Genomic DNA, 26,072 nt, shown 5'->3' on the forward strand with positions numbered 1-26,072 from the left:
AGATGAATGCCTTTTACACATTTAGCAGCGAGTTTTCCTTTAATATGGGAGTCCTAAGTTGGGCCCTTAGCAAAGGTAATTCCCAAAAAGGACACATCTGAGGAAACTTTGAAAATAAATTCAATACTGTTGATTGTTAATGACATGTCGATATTCCTTTTGTGGGTGAAAAGGATGAATTTGGACTTGAAATCGGGAATCTTAAATCACCATTTTTGGAGTCATTGCTCGATCCTACAAATATCATGCTGTGATTTTTTTGCCTTTAAAATGTCGGTTTCTGTTCGGGGTCCAAAGAGGAATGTCATCTGCAAACAGAGATATGATGCTTTCAGACCCTGAGGAAGAGGCTGCATCATTGATCACAATATCAAATGGAGTGGGAATAAGAGTGGTGCACTGAGGGATGCCATTATCCATGAAGAATATGTCCAGGGCTTGGACGACACTCACCAGAAAGGACCTGTTGGACAAAAAGTCCTGGATCCACCCGAACCTTCTGCCATTGATTCTGAGTTTATATATCTATAATAATAATAATAAATAAATTTCAGTGTCTGTCCTTCCATCCGTCAGTCTGTCCGTCTCCTCCATATCTCTAAAACCATAAAACCCTGTGGCCCCAAACTTTGAGTGCATACAAAGGAAAAGTTTTTCATCATTTTATTTTATCACCACAAAGGTTACATTATTTTTGTTCTTCTCACAAAGTTTAGATAACTTTTGTGTTGACCACAAAGTTTACATTATCTTTGTGTTAACCACAAAGTTTAAATTATTTTGGTTTAAGCCATAAAGTTTAAATTATAATTTGTGTTCGCTACAAAGTTTCGATTATTTTTGTTTAAGCCACAAAGTTTAAAATATTTTTGTGTGATCCAGACAGTTCATTGTATTTTTGTGTGAGCCACAAAGTTCAATGTATTTTTGTGTGAGCCATAAAGTTCATTGTATTTTTGTGTTCGCCATAAAGTTCACTGTATTTTTGTGTTAGCCACAAAGTTCATTGCATTTTTGTGTTAGCCACAAAGTTTAGATTATGTTGGTGTCAGCCACAAAGTTTTCATTATTTTTGTATGTGCCACAAAGTTTAATATATTTTTGTTTGAACCACAAAGTTAAAAATATTTTTGCATTTGCCACAAAGTTTTGCTTATTTTGGTGTTCGCCACAAAGTTTATTTTATGTTGGTGTTAGCCACAAAGTTTTAATTATTTTTGTGTTAGCCACAAAGTTTAAATTATTTTTGTTTCAGCCACAAAGTTTAAATTACTTTTGTTTCAGCCACAAAGTTTAAATTATTTTTGTTTTAGCCACAAAGTTTAAATTATTTTTGCATTCGCCACAAAGATTCAATTATTTTTGTTTCAGCCACAAAGTTTAAATTATTTTTGTTTCAGCCACAAAGTTCATTGTATTTTTGTGTTCGCCACATAGTTCAATGTATTTTTGTGTTAGCCACAAAGTTCATTTTATTTTGTGTTAGCCACAAAGTTTTGATTATTTTGGTGTAACAACAAAATTTTGATTATTTTGGTGTTATCCACAAAGTTCATTGTATTTTTGTATTAGCCACAAAGATTAGGTTATGTTGGTGTCAGCCACAAAGGTTTAATTATTTTTATGTGAGCCACAAAGTTTAAATTATTTTTGTTTGAGCCACAAAGTTTTAAGTGTTTATATTTGAGCCACAAAGTTTAAAATATTTTTGCCTTAGCCACAAAGTTTTGATTATTTTGGTCTGCCACAAAGTTTAGTTTATGTTGGTGTTAGTCGCAAAGTTATATTTATTTTTGTGTTAGCCACAAAGTTTAAATTATTTTAGTTTCAGCCACAAATTTTAAATTACTTTTGTTTCAGCCACAAAGTTAAAATTATTTTTGTTTTATCCACAAAGTTAAAATTATTTTTGTTTTAGCCACAAAGTTTAAATTATTTTTGCATTGGCCGCAAAGTTTCAATTATTTTTGTTTCAGCCACAAAGTTTAAATTATTTTTGTGTGATCCACAAAGTTCATTGTATTTTTGTGTTAGCCATAAAGTTCATTGTATTTTTGTGTTCGCCATAAAGTTCACTGTATTTTTGTGTTAGCCATAAAGTTAATTGTATTTTTGTGTTGAAATGGCCACTTTAACAAGAATATGGTCAAATGAACCAATTGGAGCACAAGAAGAACATCATTCATCTTCAAGGAAATTGTCAAATTCAAATCCAAAAGAGATTGCGTTTCATTAGCTGAGATCCGGTTCGGGAAGTTGACACATTGAGTCAGTCCCAATGAGTCGCAGAAATCCTTTGCTGAGGTGTCGTGTCAGGTGAGAAAGGTACCCACACCCAGCCAACTGGAGTGGTTGCAATTGATGTCACCACATATGAGGTGATGAGATGAGCGAGATGAGTGGATAGAAGTTGGTCCATGTTTTCAGCAAGCGAGATGTAAATGGAGTCATCACTGTTTGGTGGACGGTACCAAAACATGCATAAACAAGAGGTGGGAGCAGAGGTGAAGCCATAGCCAGAGATATTCCTGGGAGTATGGAGGAGTGAGGGCAGTACATGGAGAGTGAGGAATATCGTTTTTGATAAAGAGAGCAACTCTGCTGCAACGATGAGGCTCTTGTCTATCATACCGGAGGAGGGAGTAACCAGGGAGAGAAACTAAGGAGTCAGAGACATCTTAAAGGAAGAAAGTTTCATTTAAGCAGATTATGTCTGAATTGTCAGGGCAACCTGTATGGAGAGATCATTCAGGTTGGAGTGAAGGCCCGAGATGTTTGAGGTCCATGCTGTTAAGGAAGAGGGAGGAGAAGAGGCTTTGGGTGCAGGGGAGAGGAGGGGTAGTTTCAGTAAGGAGAGATGGAGTTAGGGAGAGTTGTTGACTGTGTGTAGGAGATTGAAGAAGGGCTAGGGAAGAGGGTCGGATGAGATGGAGACAAAGAGCTAGGTGGTGAAGGGAAGATTAGTTGTGGAGATTAATAAGAGTGGGGGGCAAAGTGAAGTGAGGGATTGGAGGAGATGGAGTAATGAAATGGAAGAGAGGGTGGGGAGAGGGGTCAGATTTGAGAAGGGGGATTGAGGGGGTTTTGGAAGGGAGGGTTGAGCGGGAGAATTGAGGAAAAGTGTAAGGGGAAGGATTGAGGGAGAAAGGAGGGAGGTAGCTTTTGAGAAAGGTGATGGTGAAGAGAGCGAGAAGTTTGCTTTGAAGAGGGAAGAGGCAGTTGATTTGTGAGGGAGGAGTGAGAGGGATGCTTTGAGGGAGAGGAGCGATTATGAGAGCAGGCACGGCCATGGGGTAGGAGGGAGAAGGGAGGTGTGAGGAGAGGGGGAGGATGAGACTGGGTGGAGGTATTGTGAAGATGGGAGTGGACAGGGAAAGGAACAAAAATTGAGGGGTGGGAAAAGGGGAGGTGTGATGAGATTTTGAGCAGTGTGAAGAGGTGGGGCATCTTTGAGAGGGAGGAGTGAAGGGGGGCATTTGGGGAGAATGGTGAGAGGGGAGGAGTTAGGGGGCAGAATTGAGGGAGAAATGTATGGGGGGAGCTTTTAAAAAAGGCGAAGGGGAAGGTTGGGGGTGTGGTTAGGGGAAGGCATAGACTGGGTCGTGGTTTCGTAAAGATGGGAGTGAGCAGGGGGAGGAACAAGATTTGAGGGGGTGGGAAGAGTGAAAGTGTGATGAGAGGAAAGAGAGTGTATTTGAGATATCGAGGAGTGTATTGAATGAGAGAGTGAGCTACTTGTTTGGTTGGAACGGAGAACACAGATGATTGAAAAACATGCAGTTTGGGAAACCAGAAAGGGAACTGTTCGCATGGTCGAGGACAGTGAAGAGATGCTAAGATAGAAGGTAGGATGGGGGCAAGATGGGAGGAGTTAAGAGGGGGTATAACAGGAAAGGAGTTAGGAGGAGGTATATTTAAGGAGGCAGAATTAATTTGCACTGAAGTTGGAAAAAAAGGAAAAAAGAACGATTAATTGTGGAAGACAAACAAGCATTGCAAAACGGATTTTTAATATCTGTTCTCAGAGATATGTTTCAATACATTGGAGGATGGATGGAGTACTGAAAAAAATATAGAATGGAGGAAGGAAGCATTGTAACAGGTGGAATTTTTTGACACTGGATGAAAAAGGTTGAATTGAAATCAGGTTTTTGAAGAAGAATAGCATGGCAGAGAGGGTTGTTAGCACAAGTTTTAACACAAAACTGAACGAAAAAAAAACACTGTAAGCATGGAGATAACAAAATAACAGTTAAAAACGTGACAAAAATGACTGGAAAACTTTTCTTTGAGAAAGTCAGCAGAGGCCCTGAAGAGAACTGCCACTGTCGCTCAAGAACCCGAACTGCAAGTCAAACCACACATTTTTGTGTTTGCCACAAAGTTTAGATTATTTTGTGTTTGCCACAACGTTTAAATTATTTTTGTGTTTGGCACAAATTTATATTGTTTTTGTGTTTGCCACAAAGTTTAGATCATTTTTGTGTTTGCCACAAAGTTTACATTATTTTTGTGTTTGCCACAAAGTTTACATTATTTTTGTGTTTGCCACAAAGTTTACATTATTTTTGTGTTTGCCACAAAGTTTATATTATTAGTTCGCCACAAAGTTTATATTATTAATTAGCCACAAAGTTTATATTATTTTTGTGTTAACCATGAAATTTATATTATTTTTGTGTTAACCACAATGTTTATATTATTTTTTTGTTAACCACAAATTTTATAATGTTTTTGTGTTTGCCACAAAGTTTATATTGTTTTTATTCATTTCATATTATTTTAATTTTTGTTACCTCCACAGCCAAAGCTGGATGAAGGTTACATTTTCACCCCTGTCTGTCTGTTTGTTTGTCATTCATGCACTTCCTAAGAGAAAAGGATATCTCCAAAAGTTAGATGGATTTGGATGAAACTTAGTAGATAGGTTGGGTTTGTGACAAGGATGAAATGGTTAGATTTTGGTGAAGATCCGGATCAGGTAAAGAGAATTTTTTTAATTTTCAAAGTGATTCTTCACCAATGAGAGATCGGACCAAAAACGATAGATAGCATGATATCAAAAAAAAATTGTGTACAAATTCGGACGAAACTTCGTGGATGAGTTGGGTTGGTGACAAGAATATGCCAATTTGATTTTGAATGTCTGGATCCAGACCATAAGAACAAAAATAAGATCCAGGCCCATCAGTGGGATACAAAATGTAAACTGTTCAGCCTGAACGGGGTATGCGCTTTACTGAGTGCCGTTTTCATTCCTTCTTGAGTTTGGTTCTGTATCCATCGTACATATTATTTTGGTGTTCATATTATTTTTGACAAAGTTTTGCCTTTTAGGCAGACTGAACAGTTATCTTTACCTTGTGTTTTTCTTTGTTCCACTGGATGGAACTTGTGTTTATGAACAACTGTTGACCTGGATGAGCGGTAGCATCAAATGAACCCACTCTTTCAAGATGCATTTCTCCATCATCATACATCTGCCAATTTACAAGGTCATATATCGCGGGTGGATCACCATTCTCATCAAACTGGAAAATTTCTTCAGTCATTTTTGGAACAAAACTCACGTTGCGAATGTAGAAGAGTAACTGAAAAAACACCAACATAAATTATTATTTTACAAATAGGAAAGTTACTTGGAGGATTTTCAACATATAATTCCTCACTGGAGTTTTAGGTGGGAAAGTAGAGGGAGGGTGGTAACACCATTTTTGAGTATTTTTTAGCCTTGGAGGCCTCCTGTGAATGAAATGTTTTGAATGAACTTCAAAATGTATTTGCACAAAGTATTAAAAAACAGGAGGTATTTGCAAATATGCATGAATGAAAATAGTTCAACATAAAAAAGACGACATCTAATGACAGGTGATGTTGATTTCACAATTAATATCAACAAAGAACATTCACGGGAAAAATTCATACAGGTCATATGACAGGGTACAACAAAAATGAACTTCATCCCTATTTTTGTGTAAGATATGAGGATCAATTTGCATGATAATATTGAGCAAGTGTGCTTTGTGGTTTTACCCCCTACCCCCAACCTGCCTCCCCCCCACACCCACACCCCCACCAACCTTCTCCCCTCCTGTTACATTTGGGTAGAATTCTACAAAATGAATTTCAGAAAAGGAAAGGGGGGAGGGAGAAAGAATATGGTTGTAGATCGAAAAGCAGAGGGGAATGGATGAACAGAGATGAGCATTAAGCCTTGCCTTTGGATGGCAGGGTAGATTTGAGGTATGTGCACTCATGTCACCTGTCCAGCTTGGGGTTGAATCTCTACCCAGTGATTTAATATCACCCGAGCATTTCACTCAGGCTGACTGGCAGGGACTTCAAGCATCCATCAAACTTCTAAACTGTTCTCACATCTCTACTTCCTCCGACATCTACCCATCCTGGGAATTCTTTCTTAGAAACTTCCTCTCTCTAATGCACAGATTTATGCCATCTCGTCTTCAGTTGTCCAACCCTTCCTTCTGCCCAAGTTACACTGAAGTTTGTGGCGAGGCAGTTGTCCTGAAACAACTTGCCTTCGCCTCATGGAAGGCTAATCCAACTGAAGGCAATCTCAGTTCCTTCCAAAAAGCTCGGAACAAATGTGGCAACCCTCAGGAGAGCCAGAAAACAACATTTTCCTAATCTCAAGTCTGAACTTTCTAACATCTCTCCGTCCTCCAAATAATGGTGGTGTGCAGCTAAGTCTGTTTCTGGTGTATGTTACCCCTTCATTCCCTCCCTTAATCAAATGGCTGCACAGCTGGCATGGCACGTGAAAAGGCCGAATGACAAAACAGTGTTTGCTTCTAAATCTTGGGTGCCAAACCTAGCACTTTCTGAACCCAGCTTACCCAGTCACACCCAGCTGATCCTGGACTATATCTCCTTTTCTCCTGACAAGGTGAAGAGCTTGCTGTCAAAGCTCCACTCAGATTCTGCAATTGGTCCAGATGGCATCAGCCTACGTGTCCTAAAAGACTGCTCTTCTGCTCTTGCTCAACCTCTCTGTTTTATTCACCCTCTCATTTTCTCAAGGTCATCCATCATCTTCTGTGAAATCAGCAAACATTTCCACTCTGCATAAATAAGGTGCAAAAACAGATCCCTGCAATTACAGATGAATCAGCCTTCTCCTAATCATCTTCTTCTTATTCTTCTTCTTTCGGCTGCTCTCGTTAGGGGTCGCCACAGCGGATCATCCATATGATCCGCATAGTGATTTGGCACATGTTTTACGCCGGATGCCCTTCCTGACGCAACCCTGGTCTCCTCTTACAACACAGGGATATGGTACACCTATTTTAACCAGGGTATACACTGGCCCAGTACACTGGTACTTATTTCGCCGACCTCGGAAGGATGACAGGCTGAGTCAACCCCCTGGTGTATTAATTCCGTGGCCAACGGGGCTCGAACTCAGGACCTTTTGGATCCCAAGCCGCTGCCCTAACCACTGCGCCAACACCAGGCTATCACCTTCTCCTAATCATTAGCAAGGTTATTGATTATATTATTGCTTCAGGCATTAAAAACTTGCTCTTCTCCAATGGCTTGATTTCCAATCATCCATTTGGATTCAGACGAGGTCACTCTACCCTGCATATGCTGCTTCTGTTCTCCCAACAATGGATGGAGATTCTCACTGCCACACATGAAATCAGAGCCATCTCCCTGGACATATTGCATGCATTTGATGTGGTCTGGCACCCTGCCATGCTCACCAAACTCTCTTCCTATGGTATCAAAGGGCTTCTCCACTCGTGGCTCGCAGACTTCCTCACCTGTCACAGTCAACGTGTGGCCCTTAATGGAGGTCTCTCATCCCCTCTTCCTGTCCAGGCTGGGGTTCCTCAAGGCAGTGTTCTCGGCCCTGTTCTTTTTTGGTTTTCTTCAATGATCTCTCTGACTCTCTGGAAAATCCTCCTTATCTCTTTGCTGATGACTCCACCCTCTGCTGTACCATCTGTCATCCCACAGCTTGGCACGCAGCAACCGCTTTATGCTTTGCAAATCTGGATAAAATCACAAGATAGTCCAACAAGTGGAACATGCCTTTCAACCCTGACAAATCTCACACTCACTATTTCTCTCCAAAAGGACCATCTGGAAAAACCCTCAATCTACTTTCTCAGCAGTCCTCTTGAAGAAGTCCTTTCATTCAAGCTCCTGGGTCTCACTACCTGCCATGATCTTTCCTGGGAAAGCGACATTTCAAAGAGTTGGCCTCCGAAGCCAGTCACTGACTGGGCATCCTCCATCGCGTAAATTCCTTCCTTGGCACATCTGAGTTCCTGACCACATGGAAAGTTTTTATCTGCTGCCAGATGGAGTACTGCTCTCCCCTCTGGGCTGGTGCGCCCACCTCTCACCTTTCTCCACTTTACGCTGCAGAAACTGTGGTGGAAATTTACACAAAAGAAATACCCTTTATAATTTGACAGATCGTTTGTTATATAAAAACACATTTCTGTTGAGAGAAAACCTTATCTCAAAAGTCCAAGCAGATCACCAACTGAGATAGAATACATGGCCTTTTATAGGATTGGAAAATCGGCAGGAGTCAGAACATCATAAAGGCGACTTGGTTATTTGATACCCGACATCAAGAAAGCATTGTTTGCACATGAGGTCCTTTAAGCAAAGAGCAAACAATCTTTTGCATAATTAATGCAGATAGTGCTGGGAAAGAATGTGTGTCTTCCTTCAGGGGCGTACATGCACAGAAAACCTCCATTTGTATTGGCAATGATAAGCATTTATCTCGGCATGCCGATGGAGCATTTGGTTTGCATAGCTTTGCAGAACAATCAGAGGTCCATGACCTCAGCAATTCATTGAGACTCCTGCTTTACAATCAAATTTAGAGGACAATGGGAAGGCTGAGTTAATGAGCTCTGTGTTTACACAATTTTTTGAATTGAATAGGAGACCAGAGTTAATGAGACGGGGTTTCAAAACTGTTCTTTCCGAGAGATATCGTGAGAGTGTGAGACTTGTCAGGATTGCAGGACATATTCCAAGTATTGGACCAGTTTGTGATGATTTTATCCAGATCTGCAAAGGGCGAACAAGCTGCAGCTTGCCGGTCTGAGAGATGAAAGATGGTACGACAGAGGGTGGAGTCATCAACAAACAGATAAAGAGGATTTTCCGGAGAGTCAGAGAGATCATTGATGAAAACCAGGAAAAGAGCAGGACCCAGAATGCTGCCTTGAGAAACTCCAGCCTGGACAGGAAGAGGGGATGAGAGAACTCAATTTAGAGCAACACGTTGACTGTGACAGGAGAGGAAGTCTTTTAGCCATGAGTGGAGATGTCCTTGGATACCAAAGGAAGAGAGTTTGGTGAGCAGGGCAGGGTGCCAGACTGTGTCAAAAGCACCTGATATATCCAGCAATATGGCTCTGATATAATGTTTGGCATTGAGTACCTCCATCCATTGTTCAGAGAGCAGACGCAGCAAATCCAGGGTAGAGTGACCTGGTCTGAAACCAAATTGATGATCGGAAATCAAGCCATTGGAGAAGAAGAAGGATTTCATGTCTGAAGTGATGATGGATTCCATAACCTTGCTGATGATTGGGAGAAGGCTGATTGGTCTGTAGTTACAGGGATCTGTTTTTGCACCTTTTTATACAGGGCAGTGATGTTAGCAGATTTCCAAGCAGATGGCAGAGGACCTTGGGAAAATGAGAGGGTGAATAGAACAGAGAGAGGGTGAGCAAGACAGAAGAGCAGGCTTTGAGGACACGTGGGCTGATGCCGTCTGGACTGCTTGCAGAATCTGGGTCGAGGTTTGACAGCAAGCTCTCCACCTTGTCAGGAGAAAAGTACACAGAGTCCAGGGACAGTTGGGTGCGACTGGATACGGTGGGTAGAGAAAGTGATGGGTTTAGGACACAAGATTTAGCTGCAAACACCGACTTTAGACATTCAGCTTTATCACGTGCGGTATCAGCAGTGTGGCCATTTGAGGTAAGGGAGGGGATGGAGTGGGAACATACACCAGAAACAGATTTGATTTGATGCCACCTGGATTTGGAGGAGGGAGAGAGCTTTGATAGTTCAGACTTGAGATTGGAAAGATGTTGCTTTCTGGCTCCCCTGAAGGTAGACACATACTTGTTCCGAGCTTTATGGAAGTAACTGAGCTTCCCCTCAGTTGGGTTTGTTTTACATGAAGCCAAGGCAACTTGTTTCAGTACAAATGCCTTGGCACAAGCTTTAGTGAATCATGGGAGGGAGGAAGGGGTGGACAACTGAAGAAGAGATGGGATAAATCTGTACATGAGAGAGAGCAAGTTTCTTTGAAAGAATTCACAGGTTGAGTTGATGTTGGAGAAAGTAATGAAGGGAGACCAGTCTTGAAGTTTGATGGCTGCTTGGAGACCCTGCCAGGGTGTCTGAGTAAAATGCCAGAGTGGACGGTGCTGAGGTGGTTCTGTAATAACTACCAGAGAGATAATTACTTTGACAAGCACGTGGTCAGAAGAACCGTTTGGAGCGAAGGAAGAACAGCAGATATTTTTAGCGAAATTTGTCAAATCACATCCAGAAGAGAAGGATAACCACTGGTTGAGATCCGGGTCGGGAAGTTGACCGAATGAGTCGCAGAAGTCTTTTGCTGAAGTGCCATGACAGGTGAGAGAGGTACTCACACCCACCCAACTCGCATGATGACAATTGATGTCGCCACATATGAGGAAGAGAGAGTTTGGATGAGAAGAGAGAAGTTGGTTCATGTTTTCGGATAGTGAGGTGTAAAAGGAGTCATCACTTTGACAACTTTGAGGGAGCAACTTTGAGATGGGTGAGTGAAGGGGGAGAATGGTGGTAGAATGGGGAGTGGGGAGAGTTGAGGGAGAAATGTGAGGGTGGAGTTTTTGAGAAAGGTGAGAGGGAAGCTTCGAGGGGGAAGAGTGTGATGGTTTATGTGAGAGGGAGGGGTGAGAGTGGTGAATTGGCATTGAAGTTGGAAAAAAAAAAGACGACTGAATGACAGCGAACATCCAAAGCAAACTGGGGTTTTTAAAATGTTTAGTTCAGAAATGCAACTGAAGACATTTCTTTAGGGATATAATAAAGGCAAATTCAGAGAATGGAGAGAAGAAACCTAGTCACAGTTGGATTTTTTTAGACAAGGTATGAAGGAAAGGTAGAATTGAGAGCAGTCTGATGAAATAGAAAAAGGAGTAGTGAATTATGGTACAGTAGTGAGAACCACACAAGTTAAAGAGGAAGATGAAGTATTTTAAGAGATCGTTTTTATTATAATTATTCTTATTAATTTTTGATAGAGATTGCATAAGATTCGGTAAAGGAAAGGTTGAAGCAAAAGCTCATGAGGTGAATGGTAAGTTTTGAACTGTAAACGCAGAGTGTGGAAACAGATCAAGTGGTTCCTGGAGGTGTATAGGTAAAAGTGAATTTATTTAATTGTTTTATCAATTAGGATTGCGTAAGATTCGGAAAAGGAAAGGATGAAATAAAATGGTGGAGGTGTATGGTGAATTTGGAACGGTAAATGCAGAGGGTGGAAACAGATCAATTGGTTACTGGAGGTGTATAGGTAAAAGTAAATATATTTAATTGTTTTATTAATTAGGATTGTGTAAGATTCGGAAACGAAAAGGATGAAGTAGAATCGTGGAGGTGTATGGTGAATTTGGAACGGTAAACGCAGAGTGAAGCTGATGGATCAATGAAAATACCAGGAAGAGGGGAGAGAGAGACACGTGGTTTCAGGGGGTGTTTAGATATGAAGGATACAAAGGGAATTTTTTTTCATCGATTTTTCAAGAATTAGATAAGATTAGAGAATGACAGATTGTCGGAAGAAATCGTGAAGGTTATGGTGAGAGTGGGTCAGCTCAAATATAAGAAAGATGATGTGCCGGCAGAAGGAGGAGAAGAGGAAGAGGAAGACAAAGAGGAAGACGAAGACGAAGACGTAGACGAAGAATCGGAACTCAAGGGAAAGCAAGAAGAAATGGTTTTTGGTTTTGTTTTTAATTTAAGACACGAAACAAAGTGTGCAGTTGGGAGGGAGAGGTGGGAGGGGGGGGGGGCGTTGGTAAAATTGGGGGAAATAGGAATTGATGAGAATAGGGAGAGAATACAACTAAAACGATCGTTCACCTAGATAGGAAGGACAGGTAGGCCACAAGGAGCCCGATAAGACAAGGTTGATGAAAACTCACAAAATTGCACGATTTTTGAAACAAAACTGAACTTGGAACACACAGTATATATATATATATATATATATATATATATATATATATATATATATATATATATATATATATATATATATATATATATATATATATATATATATGAAAAAATAAACAGTTAAAACGTGACAAATAACGACTGGAAACTTAACTTTTAGAAAGTTGGCAGAGACCCCTGAGAGAGCTGCCATTGCTACAAATCCGGAACCGGAAATCCTGTCAAAGAAATGGGATCCCGAAGGGTTTGCCCCAATCCTGTCATCTAATGAGCTCCCCTGTAAAGGGCAGCAGCACAGGAGGTACTCCCACAGAATGGGTTTTCAGTTTTCTTTGCATTTGTGGGTTTTGCGGAATTAAGTGTTTTATGGTGACCGGAGTGCAAATCCTGCCACAAACCTCCTAAAAAAAGAAGTAGCTCAACTGAAGGAGGATGTCCACAGACATAGGTGGACATTAGATATGGATGGCCATTGGCTTACAAGGAGCTCCTCCACCCTTTGACAAGTTTTGTTTTTAATCCTGCTGGGTGTCCATATCCACACACCCTCCTCACCAGAAAACCTGGTGGGGGAGACTGTTTGGACACCGACAACCCGATCATTAAACAGATTACTACAGGTTTAAATGGTACCTGCAGCAAGTCACAGATGTAATCTTGTTTGACCTGACAAAAACTGACCTGACTTCACCTGATAGGTGGGAGACAGGGGAAAAAAGGAACCAAATCGATCATTTAAGTTTCAAGAATAGCCGGGAATGTTATTTGGTGAAAATGAAGGTAAAGGTTGTCATTTTGAAGCTATATATATATGTTTTAAACTTTTCTTGTAATTCTGGAAGTTGCACTTACAATGTCTTCACGCTGATTGGCCCATTTGAGCCTCACAGTGCAGTCATATTGGTAATGTGTGTTGAGACTATACTTTGATATATTTTAATCACCACAGAGAGATGTGCTGGTAACACAATGCAAGTGGTAAGCCAGTTTTCCCACCCTCCAATGGGATCGGAGACGGGGGACATAAAAATGAGCTCCGTTAGACTGACTGATCATCTGTCCATGCACTTTTGTGTATGCTATTTTTCAAAAATTGTTGAATGTTTAGTTTTCATATTTCATATATCTATTCCTCATGACATTATCTCAATCTGATTAGATCATGCCTGTGATTGGTTAAATTATGTTTCTAATGCAAATATCTTGGTAACTTAGTTTGTGTATGCGATATTTCAAAAACCATCCAAGATTTCGTTTTCCTATTACACAGCTCTCTTGCACATAACATTATCTCAACATGATATGATCATGGCTGTGATTGCTCCTCTTGCCTAGTTTCTTGTTGTGTGTGTGTGTGTGTGTGTGTGTGTGTGTGTGTGTGTGTGTGTGTGTGTGTGTGTGTGTGTGTGTGTGTGTGTGTGTGTGTGTGTGTGTGTGTGTGTTTATATGTGTGTCTTTGGTTGTCATCTCCATGTGCGCGTTTCAGGAAGTAGAACAGAGTCCTCCCAGGTCTCAAAGTATACACCTCGGTTCCAGTGAAGGATCATGATTCATGTAACAAGTTGTGAATTTTGCGTATTCTCAAAGTTTTGTTCTGAGGTCTCTTTTCAGGATCCTTGCTGAGCCCCAGACAGCCTCCAACTATGGTGTGTGTGTGTGTGTGTGTGTGTGTGTGTGTGTGTGGGTGTGTGTGTGTGTGTGTGTGTGTGTGTGTGTGTGTGTGTGTGTGTGTGTGTGTGTGTGTGTGTGTGTGTGTGTGTGTGTGTGTGTGTGTGTGTGTTTGTTTTACAACTACCTAAAAGTTGGGGGACCTAGAGTGTCAGCTCCTTGTTGAAACTTGTTCATTTTTCCAATCAATTCGTCGCATCGACATCTCGGGTTTTCGAGATTTAATTTGTTTATATCATGTTTCATTTCTCGACTTACTTGTTTACTTTTCAATTATTGAATTTACTATGTTTGATTATTGCCAGTTTGCTGAATCAGTTGTGTTTCTCTTTGATCACAATTTTTTTTTGTGTTACTCAGGTTTGATTTAGAGTTAGTTTATATTTCATTTTCCAATTGATTGTATGTCATCTTAAGAATGTTATTTGTTACTAATTGATTGAATGGGGAAATGCTAAATTTGAGTTTTGTTACATTTGAGAGAAAGCAGAGCAATCAATCTATGATTGTTGCAGTCATTCATTATTTGAATCATTCATCTTTGAATATCTGACAGCAAGATACTGTACTCCAGTTTAATAAAAACCGTTGAGCAGAAGAACTACTTCGTATTCACTCAGAGTTCCATAACATTTTTTCTTTGCGAGTGAGCTTCGAGCAGTAAACTATATATTGGGGTATTTGAGGCAGAAGAGCATTCTTGTGTCATCACATCGCCAATAATTGCAGAGGCTGAGGATAAAATCCAACCGGAAAAACAAGCTCACTTTCACGGCAATTAATCGAAGGGAGAACTGTGAGCCATACGATACATTCATCTCACCTGCCATGTCCACAAGTTGTGTATATTTGTACAGGATCCATTTTGAAAAGGACCATTTCCCATAATACATGTAGTAACATCATGCAAAGCATGGGCGATTGCATACACAGCCTTGTATATATTATATGGAAGGAAAAGTTGTGAAACATCTGTAAACGGTGTTGTCACTTCTTCCAGACTTTCATTTCCCATGCAATGATGTATTTCCTTTGCTGTTTTAGTCAAGGTGCACTTGAAGGTCTTTTCCCAAAATTCATTGATGAAAATGCTTGGTGATTGATCAATACTTTTGTGCAATTCCATTGGGTTTGAGAAATAGTGACTTGAAAAATGATTGATATTTTGTGAAGATAAAGGTTCTAACATTTCATCACAATGTTCCTTGTTTAAAATATTGTAAGTTCCAAATATGACATTGTCTGAAGTTTTGTTTCGTTGAATAGCAACTTTAATGGTGTCTTTCTCTTCTGAACATTTTAACCTTCGCAAATCAAAAGCGTTGGATTTTCTTGGTTCACATTCTTGGATTAAACTGTTTTCATACTTCTTTCTGGGCTTATACAGTTTTGTCAGTTTTACAGTATAATTGCGACAAGTAAATGTATCAATATTTTTGCAGTTGCTATAAAAGTAATTGTTGCTCTTTGAATCGTAAATTGGTGATTGGTTTGAGCTATTTAAACAAAACCAAGCAATACTCAAACACAAGTTACTCACATCTGCAGTATTTAAGTTTTTGTTTTCCAATTTAACACAATTTCCAGGAATTTTAATGGTTGTATCAGATTTTTTAAACATATGTTCTTTTTGATTTTTAAATAATGCACTAACTTCCTTTTTCTGAAAAGTTTTATCTCCATCGATGTCCATGATTTGAGGACGTCTGTTTATGAGAAACTCATACAGTCCTGGAATATGAATATGTCTCGCCTCGAATCCAATAGATCCTCTAAACACATCACGATATGGAGAGATTATGCTTGGTGGAATGATTATTACTCCTAACCATGTTATTCCACTTATATTGTGAGACAAAAAAACTTTGGCAATTGGAATTGCATCTTTGTCATACCACAAGACAAATATAATTTTGGCTTTTGTTCTTGCCAAGACTTTCGCTGAAATATCAGTTAATAGCATTAATATTTTGCAAAGAAAAACGTTTGATGTTGAGGGAATGTGACAGTATATGGACTGATATATTTCAGTTTCTGGCATTAGTATTTGAAAAAGCATAAGAAAAACATGTAAGATCAGTTTAGGGTTATCACAGATAATCTAGAGAATCACTTCATTCAGGTAAAATACAAAGCAGTCAATAACATGAAAGCAGCATTGTTGATGTTTTTACTCATTTGCTCCCATCCTGTATCTTCAAATTATTTCTGGAACTGCCAAGCCTCGTTGAACGGCTGCAAAGTGCAACAATTCTCCCAGAATCAACTACAAATGGATGAGGTGTGTGTATGTATGTGTGTTATTGAATCAACTATGTTTGATTATACATGCCTGGTGTTGGCTTCATGGTAAGGGTGGTGGGCTTTGGATCCTTGGCTTGTTGGATCCTTGGATGTTGGCTTATTAGTTAGGACCAAAAATACCCAAAACATCCAGAAGACCCCGAGGACCCAAAAGACCTGAAGTGTGTGTGTGTGTGTGTGTGTGTGTGTGTGTGTGTGTGTGTGTGTGTGTGTGTGTGTTTGAAGCATACTTTTTGTGTCTATTAATTACATGCATCAAATCATTCATTGCACACTCTTGGAATGCACCTTTTGACCCTTTAGACTACTGAGACCCCTTCGACCTTTGAAGACTCCGAGGACCCAAAATACCCTGACAACCCAAAAGTCTCAAAGGACCACAAACACTCCAAAGAACCAGAAGTCCCAAAAGACCCAGACAACCAAAAAGACTGAGAGGACCCAAAAGACCCAAAACATACAGAAAACCATGAAGACCCAAAACATCCAGATGATGAAAAGATCCAAAATCTCCAGAAGACCCTGATTACCCAAAAGTCCCCAAAGACCCAAAAGACTGAGGACTCAAAAGACTCAAAACATCCAGAAATGCCGATGACCCAAAAGACCCAGATGGCCCAACAGACTCAGAAGAACCACATAACCCAATGGTTCCCAAGGACTCAAAAGGTCCAAGATTCCCTGAGGACCAAATAGACCCTGAGGACCCAAATGTGCCGAAGGATTCAAAAGACCCCAAAGACCCTGTAGACCCTTTAAGACTACTGTAAATGGATGAGGTGTGTGTGTGTGTGTGTGTGTGTGTGTGTGTGTGTGTGTGTGTGTGTGTGTGTGTGTGTGTGTGATGTTTTCGGAGGAGTTCGACTGGAGTGTTCTGATGTGGAATGAGAAACACCAAAATGTCCGTCATGACTTCCTGAGTTGATTAGGCCAATTAACGACTCAAAAAAAAAATCTGTGAGAATTCCCATGTTTTAAATGCACGCCTTGTTGAGGTATACAAAACAACTGAATGCATCCTTCTACAATGGCATGGCATTCTAATTACAAAACAAATAACAAAAACAATGATAAGAGTGTAAAAAAGAATATATTAACAAGAAGGGCACTCACAAGAGTGCATAACTCAGCCATGTAATGCATCATCCATGAGAACATATCGTGCCTAATAGTTTTTTGAAATATCATGCTCTGTAATCGTTTTTGAGCTTTATCTCTCAAAATGGTGAAAAATCACTTTAAAATTAAATAATTATCATATCCATATCCAGATTCGGATCTTCACCAAAATCGAAACAATTTGTCATGGCTACACACCCAAGCTGTCCACCCAGTTTCATCTGAATCTGTCCACAACTTTTACGAGATATCATAATATATCAGTTTAGCCCTATCTCTCAATGGTGAGGAATTAATTAAGAAATTCTAGTGGTTGGATCCAGATCCAGATCTTCACCAAAATCTAATCATTTCGTCCTTGTGACACACCCTACTTGCCCACAAAATTTAATCCAGATCCATCAAAACTTTTGAGATATCATGCACAAAGTCAGACAAACAGACAGATAAACAGACAAACAAGAAGATGTGGTGCAGAGTACGACACTTGAAAAATTCATAAAACAAATGTGACCTCAAAAATAATTGGCTGGTTGAATTCAGTGACCTGAAATATAAATCCTCTTCAAATTTCAAGTTAATCGGATGAAAATTGACAATTTTAGAAATTCGGCCTATGTTGTCCTTTTGGCCTATGTTGGCCCTTTGGTCCATGTTGATCAAAAATAATTGGCTGGTTGGATTCAGTGACCTGAGCTATAAATCCTCTTCAAATTTCAAGTCAATCGGATGAAAATTGAGGATTTTAGAAATCTCACCTAAGTTGTTGACCTTTCGCTTATGTTGACCTTTGGACCTCAAGCAATGGGCTTCTTCCTTTTGACAAACTCTACCATGAAGTTTTTTGAAGATCGGTTAAAAATTGTGACCTGTAGGTGATAAACAAATCGACAGACAGACAGAATAACAAAATCGATTCACCAATTTACTTGAAAAATCTTCGATTTTGCAAGTAACAAACAGACAGAGAGGCGTAAAAACATAACCTCCTTCACCTTCGGTGGCAGAGGTAATTAATACAAATACTATTTACAACAATAATAATCGTCGTGTCATATGGCAATAATCATAACGAACATTTAATCCCCATGCTAGCCCCAAGAACATCTGGGTTTGGTGAAAGGCAAGCTTATACTCAAGCAGTACAAAAGGCAGGTATGCTACAAGGTGGTGAAGACCAATAAAAATTTGGTCCAACAGACCAACGGGTCCTCTCGTCAGTCAAATACATCAATTGTGTAAATTGCAACATTCTGTCCTCAGTTGGTGTCAGTTTACTTCTCTGTTGTAATATCTGATTTTTTTTTTTTATAGGTCTTAGATTTGTTGGTTCGCAGATGCCAGCAGTGATCACTCTTGGTTCGCAGGCACCAGCAGTAACCACTATTTTCGTTGTGCCTATGTGTCTGTCTGTCTGTATGTTTGTGACACTCTCCAAAGCATAGCTCCGTGACGTTTGATGCGATCTTGATGAATCTTGGACACAAGCTAGATATCATGGTCTCGTTGTGTCTTTTTGTATGAGGGGCGTCCCATGCCCCTTGTGGGTGGAGCCACGCCTACTTGAACAATTTTTTTCTCGTTTTTTTTTCTCGCAATTTCATTTCCTAGAAGTTGTGCATAATATCCATAAGTACAACATATAAAAAAATCCGAATTGATTTGGTCAATTTTGACGGAAGAGATTGTTTTTTGTTATGGTAGGGCTTCCTCAAAAGTTTCCACTAACTCAATTGTACCTATGGTGGCATTGTTCAATAATGCCCACGAACCATCGTCGCATCCTGGCTTGATCTTTATAATGATTGCAAATTTTTGATGCTGCCTTTCTCATAATATTTTGTTTAAGAGCCTCCATATCGATTTTAATTGATTATTTGCAAATGCTTTGCTATCCAGTACTCAGAACTGTGTGCCCTTTTGTTACAACTGTGTTTCAATTGTTTGAATCTGCTCTGGTTTGTTTATCTCTGACCTGAGGAAACACCACACGGTTTCTACTTTTGACTATTTATGGGAAACAAATCGAGGCTCATGGAAGAGTGAGGTAACAGATAGAAAAAAGTGCAATTCACAGCATAGCATTTGGGTAATCGGCAGATTCAACAAGGAAACGTTCAAACACAGGATGGGATGAAACGCAGCAATGTGAATGTAAAAATGTTTGGTCTTGGGGGTGGGAGGGTTATGCAGGTAGAAAAGAGCACAGAAAGGGAGGCAAGATGAAAGGAGATGGTAGAATCCCACCAACTTGAATTTCTGTAGGCAAACGACAGATAAACACACTCAAGAAGGTGGTTCCTCCAACAGTAGAAGTGAAAAACAAAATATTGGATTAAAGTGAAGGGGGTTTAAAAGATTGGGAGTTTAAAGTGAAGTGTTTACGAGAAGGCCACTTACATCAAGGAAAAGCTCAGGATGATGGGATTGCTGACACACCATAGTAGAGGTGGAGGAGAGGCAGTAAAACAGAAAGATCACCAACTGGTCTATGATAAGAGCATCATGCCTTATTGTATCGGACACTGTTTCACCAATGTGTTGAAAACGGAAAAGGAAAAGGGATTTAAGAGAAAGGGAATTTGAACAGGAACACAGGCAATTTAATATAGTATGGACCACCTCGTATCAGTTTGAAGAGAGCAACTAAAAATATATTTCTCACTGGTTTTGAAACAATTTCTATTCCAAAAAGTACAACTGAAGATGTTCTTGAGATAATATACCCAGACAATTTTGTGAACCTTCCTGAAGCTGAAAGAATACTGAGTATTCAGGAACAACAACAGAAGTTCAGATCAGAATGAAATGCTTTTCCAATTAAAGGAAACAATACAACAGTAACGAGGGATAAATTTGGAGTATCTCAGAGAATTTTCTCGTTTCTGGGAATAGATGCCTTTTGACTTGATGCACTCATACAATAAACATTTTTTCAATCAATGGAAGTTAAGAGACCAATTTCCCAGTGGAGGCTAGAGTGCCAAAATAACTCTCTGTTGACCTAGAATTGATTCGGTGCTTGTCTGACAAAGGGAACATGTTCAATCCTGGAAAATATCAATCTAACATGCCACCCAGAAAGGAATGTCAAACAAACCTACTTGTCTGGTCAGGACGTGGGAGAGGTACACTCTCTTGAACTTCTCGTCCTCATCATCAGTGAAAACGTCTCCTGTGCTAACCATATAGCAAAGCTGGCCCGAATAGCTGCAGACTTTACAGTTTCCATGATCCCAACTAGACTAGGTGGTATAATGGTTCAAACGTCTGCTCTGAGTCTGGGAGGTCGGTTGTTAAAATGGTTGTTCAAAGCCTGGCTGAGTCATACTAAATAGTTAAAAAATGGTACATGCTGCTTCATTACTTTATGCTCAGCATGAAAAAACAACTGGCAGTGACACTCACCCAACTTCACAAGATGTTTATTCTGATAAACTTGGGGCCAAGTTTGGTGAAAAGCTAAACAGAGATTTTCCTTTTCTGCTTCTGTAGCAAAATCAGCAGCAAATCTCTTCCCAAATTCATCATCTACATTCATAATGCCCATGTGGAGCCAACCAAAGTGTTTCACCAAACTAATCACAGCTGGTATTCGATAAATATTATTTGGATAGGTTCGAAGGAGAGAAGGGAATTGTTTCTTGTCACCCAGACACTTACAACTTGATCCATAAGTTATCTGAAGAGATTTTTTTGAAATAAATGAAAAAACCTTTTTAGGTCGATAATATATTCTACCAAAACAAGAGTATTACATGTAAACAAAATCTCCAATCATATTAGTGGACTATACCTGTGGAACAGAAAACAAGCTCAAGATATTGTTTAGATTTATAGAAAATTCTGAGTTGAATGGACCAACAATTGCATGGGAATAAGATTCCTCAATTAAATCATTTGTTTCGATATTCTTCCTGATTTCAGTCAGAACATACTGCATGAGCTTGGTAATTGAAAAGCATGAATCATAAATAAAGTAACCCAATGTTAAGTTGGGAAGGAGCGAATCATCTTTGTTTATTTCATCAATAGCAAAAACCATGGTCATGGCCCATTGTAATTGTATTGGTTGTAACCTATATGAAGACAATCCATCGCTTGGTGAAGGTTACTTCATTTAAAAGGTGATGTTTATACGTGTACTTCAAATAAAGATAACATAAATTATATACAGCCCATCCTTTAACTGTCATATAATATTCCTTGAGTAAAAATCAATAATAAAAGTAATATTATTTATTTTCTCCTATATAAGGCTGAATACAAATATATAGGTCTAACAGGGTAACGTTGAGGTTTGTACACTCACAGATCAGCTGTCTTGTCTAAGTTTGAAAGTCAGTCCCAGTTATAAACAGTCAGCCACATATGATACAGTCAACAGTGAGCAGTAAGTCAGCCATATATATGTATATATATATATATATATATATATATATATATATATATATATATATATATATATATATATATATATATATATATATACATACATACATACATACATACATACATACATACGTACATACAAACATACATGCACAAGCAGAGAGAGATTGTGCAGGATTTTGTCAAGGTATAAAGAGAGGGAAAATATCGGCTGATGACTCCACCCTCTGCCTTGACATCTTTCACTCTTCTGTCAAAGAGTTAAAGAGTATTTCCTCAGAGTCAATGAGATTATTGATGAATATTTGGAATAGGATGGGGCCTATATCACTGCTTTTAGGTACTCCAGCGTTGACTCATGGAGGAGAAGAGACCATTGATAGAAGTTGTTGTTCAAAATTGACACATTTTCTATTATTCTCCCAATATGTGATTGGCCACAGCTGTTGAAAATTTACTACATTCTGACGTTTCTTCAACTCATGTTGAATTTTCCAATGAGCACTTAATTAATATCAAAAAAAGTCTTTGAAAGATGTGACTCATAATCAGGATTTCAGAATTGGACTTGCCAACAAAACAAAGCTATTCATATGACTTACTTCTTGCAGATGAAAACGGGAGGATGTCCTTTTAAAACTGGATGGTCTTCAAGTGCTGTGGTGTGAAATGGGAAAATTCCTCCAAGAATAATATCTCCATTGGAAAACATTCCTTTAAGTTCTTTTCTTGTCATGGAATTTTGGACTCCACAACAGACAACAGGCAGGATCGCAAACAGTAAAAGAATCCAAATCATTGTTCACTCTTCACCAAGAAGTATTACTTCAAAAAAAAAATAAAGCTCTTTCAATGTCCTTCAAAATAATTTAACGACTTTGAATGAAAGAGAGCATTACTTAACTTGTTGGATGATCAATAGTCCCCCCAGTTTGTTACCTCATGCAATGCTCCACACATACGTTTTTATGCTTTTGCAATCCTCCACACATCCTACCTTTGCTAATTTAGAGAGATTACAAATATTATAGAGAAATTACAAATAAATGAGAAAGATTGCAAATCTCTAATTGGAATATATAAACGATATTATCCAGGATTAAGGTAGTTACAATCACATTCATTCTTTCATATTAAAACAGTATTTTAATTTTTCAGTGGCTTAACAACATATTTTCACTGGGGAAAGTGTAACGTGGTTTATTGCTAATACCTCCACCATGCAAGATATCCGGAGATTGTGTTGTCACCACTATTTCTGTCAGTCTTTCTGTGAGCAGAATATCTCAAAAAGTGACGTCGAATCTTGGTGGACAGGTTGGGTGTGTGACAAGGAATAATTAGTTGGATTTTGGTGAAGATACGGATCAAGATATGAGAATTTTTCAAGTGATTCTTCACCATTGAATTTTTCAAGTGATTCTTCTTCCTCCACATCTTCCATTGACACTCCAACCACCCGCAAAGCCGCCCTTACCGCATCCATGAACCTATTCTTTGGCCTTCCTCTTCTCCTCCTACCTGGCGGCTCCATCTTCAACATCCTTCGCCCGATATACTCCGTTTCCCTCCTGTGCACATGTCCAAACCATCTCAATCTCGCCTCTCTCACTTTGTCTCTAAACCGTCCAACCTGCGCTGTCCCTCTAATATACTCATTTCTTATCCTATCCATCCTCGTCACTCCCAAGGAGAATCGCAGCATCTTTAACTCTGCCACCTCCAGCTCCGCTTCCTATCTTTTTGTCAGTGCCACCGCCTCCAAACCATACAACATAGCTGGTCTCACTACCGTCTTATATACTTTCCCCTTCACTCTTGCAGCTACCCTTCTGTCACAAATCACTCCTGCAACTCTTTTCCACCCACTCCATCCTGCCTGCACTCTCTTTTTCACTTCTCTCCCACACTCTCCGTTACTTTGGACAGTTGATCCCAAGTATTTAACCCAATCCACCTTCCCCACCTCAACTCCTTGCAACCGCACCATGCCACCACCCTCCCTCTCATTTACGCACATGTACTCCGTCTTACTCCTACTGACTAACATTCCCCTTCTTTCCAGTGCGTACCTCCACCTCTCAAGTCTCGATTGAACCTGTTCGCTACTCTCCCTACAGATCATGATGTCATCCGCGAACATCATAGTCCACGGAGACTCCAGTCTGATCTCGTCCGTCAACCTGTCCATCACCATTGCAAACAGGAAAGGGCTCAGAGTCGATCCTTGGTGCAATCCCACTTTAACCTTAAACCGGTCCGTCATTCCTACCGCACACCTCACCGCTGTCACACTGTCCTCATACATATCCTGCACGATCCTCACATACTTCTCCACCACTCCCGACTTCCTCATACAATGCCACAACTCCTCTCTTGGCACCCTATCGTAAGCTTTCTCTAAATCCACAAACACACAATGTAACTCCTTCTGGCCTTCCCTATACTTCTCCATCAACATTCTCAAAGCAAACATCGCATCAGTGGTGCTCTTTCCTGGCATAAACCCATATTGCTGCTCACAGATCGTCACCTCTCCTCTCAACCGAGCTTCCACTACTCTTTCCCACAACTTCATGGTGTGGCTTAACAACTTTATCCCTCTGTAATTTCCACAGCTCTGCACATCACCCTTATTCTTGAAAATCGGAACCAGTACACTTAATCTCCACTCCTCCGGCATCCTCTCACTTTCCAAGACTTTATTAAACAATCTGGTTAACAACCCCACTGCCATCTCTCCTAAGCACTTCCATGCCTCCACTGGTATACCATCTGGGCCAACCGCCCTTCCACTTTTCATCTTCTTCATAGCAGTCCTCACTTCATCCTTACTGATCCACCCCACTTCCAGATTCACTATCTCCACCTCTTCCAACCTTCTCTCTCTCATTTTCTTCATTCATCAGCTCCTCAAAGTACTCCATCCACCTTCTCAACACACTCTCCTCGCTCGTCAGCACATTCCCATTTGCGTCCTTTATCACCCTAACCTGCAGCACATCCTTCCCAGCTCGGTCTCTCTGTCTTGCCAATCGGTATAGATCCTTTTCCTCTTCTTTTGTATCCAACGTCTCATACAGCTCGTCATATGCCTTTTCCTTGGCCTTTGCCACCTCTCTTTTTGCTTTTCGACGCCACTCCTTGTACTCCTGACTACTTTATTCATCTCTCTGACTATCCCACTTCTTTTTCGCCACCCCCTTCTTCCTTATACTTTCCTGTACTTCCTCATTCCACCACCAAGTCTCCTTATCTTCCTTCCTCTGTCCAGATGTCACACCAAGTACCTTCCTAGCTATCTCCCTCACAACTTCTGCTGTCGTTGCCCAATCATCCCACCCATCTTTACCACCATCCAACGCCTGTCTCACCTCCTCCCTAAATTTCACGCAACAGTCTTCCTCCTTCAGCTTCCACCATCTGGTCCTTGGTTCAGCCCTCACTCTCTTCCTCAACCTCACCTCTAAAGTCATCCTACAGACCACCAATCGATGCTGTCGAGCTACACTCTTCCCTGCCACAACCTAACAGTCACTAATCTCTTTCAGGTTGCATCTCCTACTTAAGATGTAATCCACCTGTGTGCACTTTCCTCCACTCTTGTATGTCACCCTGTGTTGCTCCTTCTTCTTGAAATACATATTTACCACTGCCATTTCCATTCTTTTTGCAAACTCTACCACCATTTGCCCTTCCACATTTCTCTTGTTGAGACCGTACCTCCCCATCACCTCCTCATCCTCTTTATTCCTTTCCCCAACATGTCCATTGAAATCTGCTCCAATCACCACTCTTTCATCCTTGGATACACTCTCCACCACTTCATCTAACTCACTCCAGAAATCTTCTTTATATTCTATCTCACACCCCATATGTGGGGCATATGCACTGATGACATTCATCATCACCCATTCAATTTCCAACTTCACACTCATCACTCAGTCAGACACTCTCCTCACCTCCAATACCCTCTTGACATAATCTTCCTTCAGGATTACCCCGACACCATTTCACCTCCCATCCACACCATGGTAGAACAGTTTGAAACCACCTCCAATGCTCCTCGCCTTACTCCCCATCCACTTGGTCTCTTGTACACACAGTATGTCCACCTTTCTTCTCTCCATCATATCAGCCAACTCTCGCCCTTTGCCAGTTATCGTCCCAACATTCAGAGTTCCAACTCTCACCTCCACACTTCTATCCTTCCCCCTCTCCCACTGCCTCCGGACTCGCCTTCCCCGTCTCCTTCTCCTCCTTCGCCCAGCAGTAGCACAATTTCCACTGGTACCCTGCTGACCACCGGTACCGGTGGCGGTCGTTGGTAACCCGGGCCTCGACCGATC

General features: G+C 40.3%; 1 protein-coding gene across 1 annotated transcript in view; it reads right to left on the reverse strand.

Annotated features, from left to right (window-relative positions):
- Window positions 1–26,072, reverse strand: part of LOC147035880 (extracellular calcium-sensing receptor-like) — a 79,396-nt gene that overhangs the window by 43,109 nt on the left and 10,215 nt on the right. Inside the window, exons 2-3 of the mRNA XM_085869820.1 lie at window positions 14,732–15,849; window positions 5,361–5,591 (exon numbers count right to left, since the gene is read on the reverse strand). Of these exons, the coding sequence (XP_085725946.1) occupies window positions 5,361–5,591; window positions 14,732–15,849 (1,349 nt within the window). The remainder of the gene's footprint in view (window positions 1–5,360; window positions 5,592–14,731; window positions 15,850–26,072) is intronic.

Source organism: Eptatretus burgeri, chromosome 1 (assembly GCF_056783735.1).
Source record: "Eptatretus burgeri isolate ZD-2024b chromosome 1, Ebu_testis_v1, whole genome shotgun sequence".
NCBI lineage: Eukaryota > Metazoa > Chordata > Myxini > Myxiniformes > Myxinidae > Eptatretus > Eptatretus burgeri.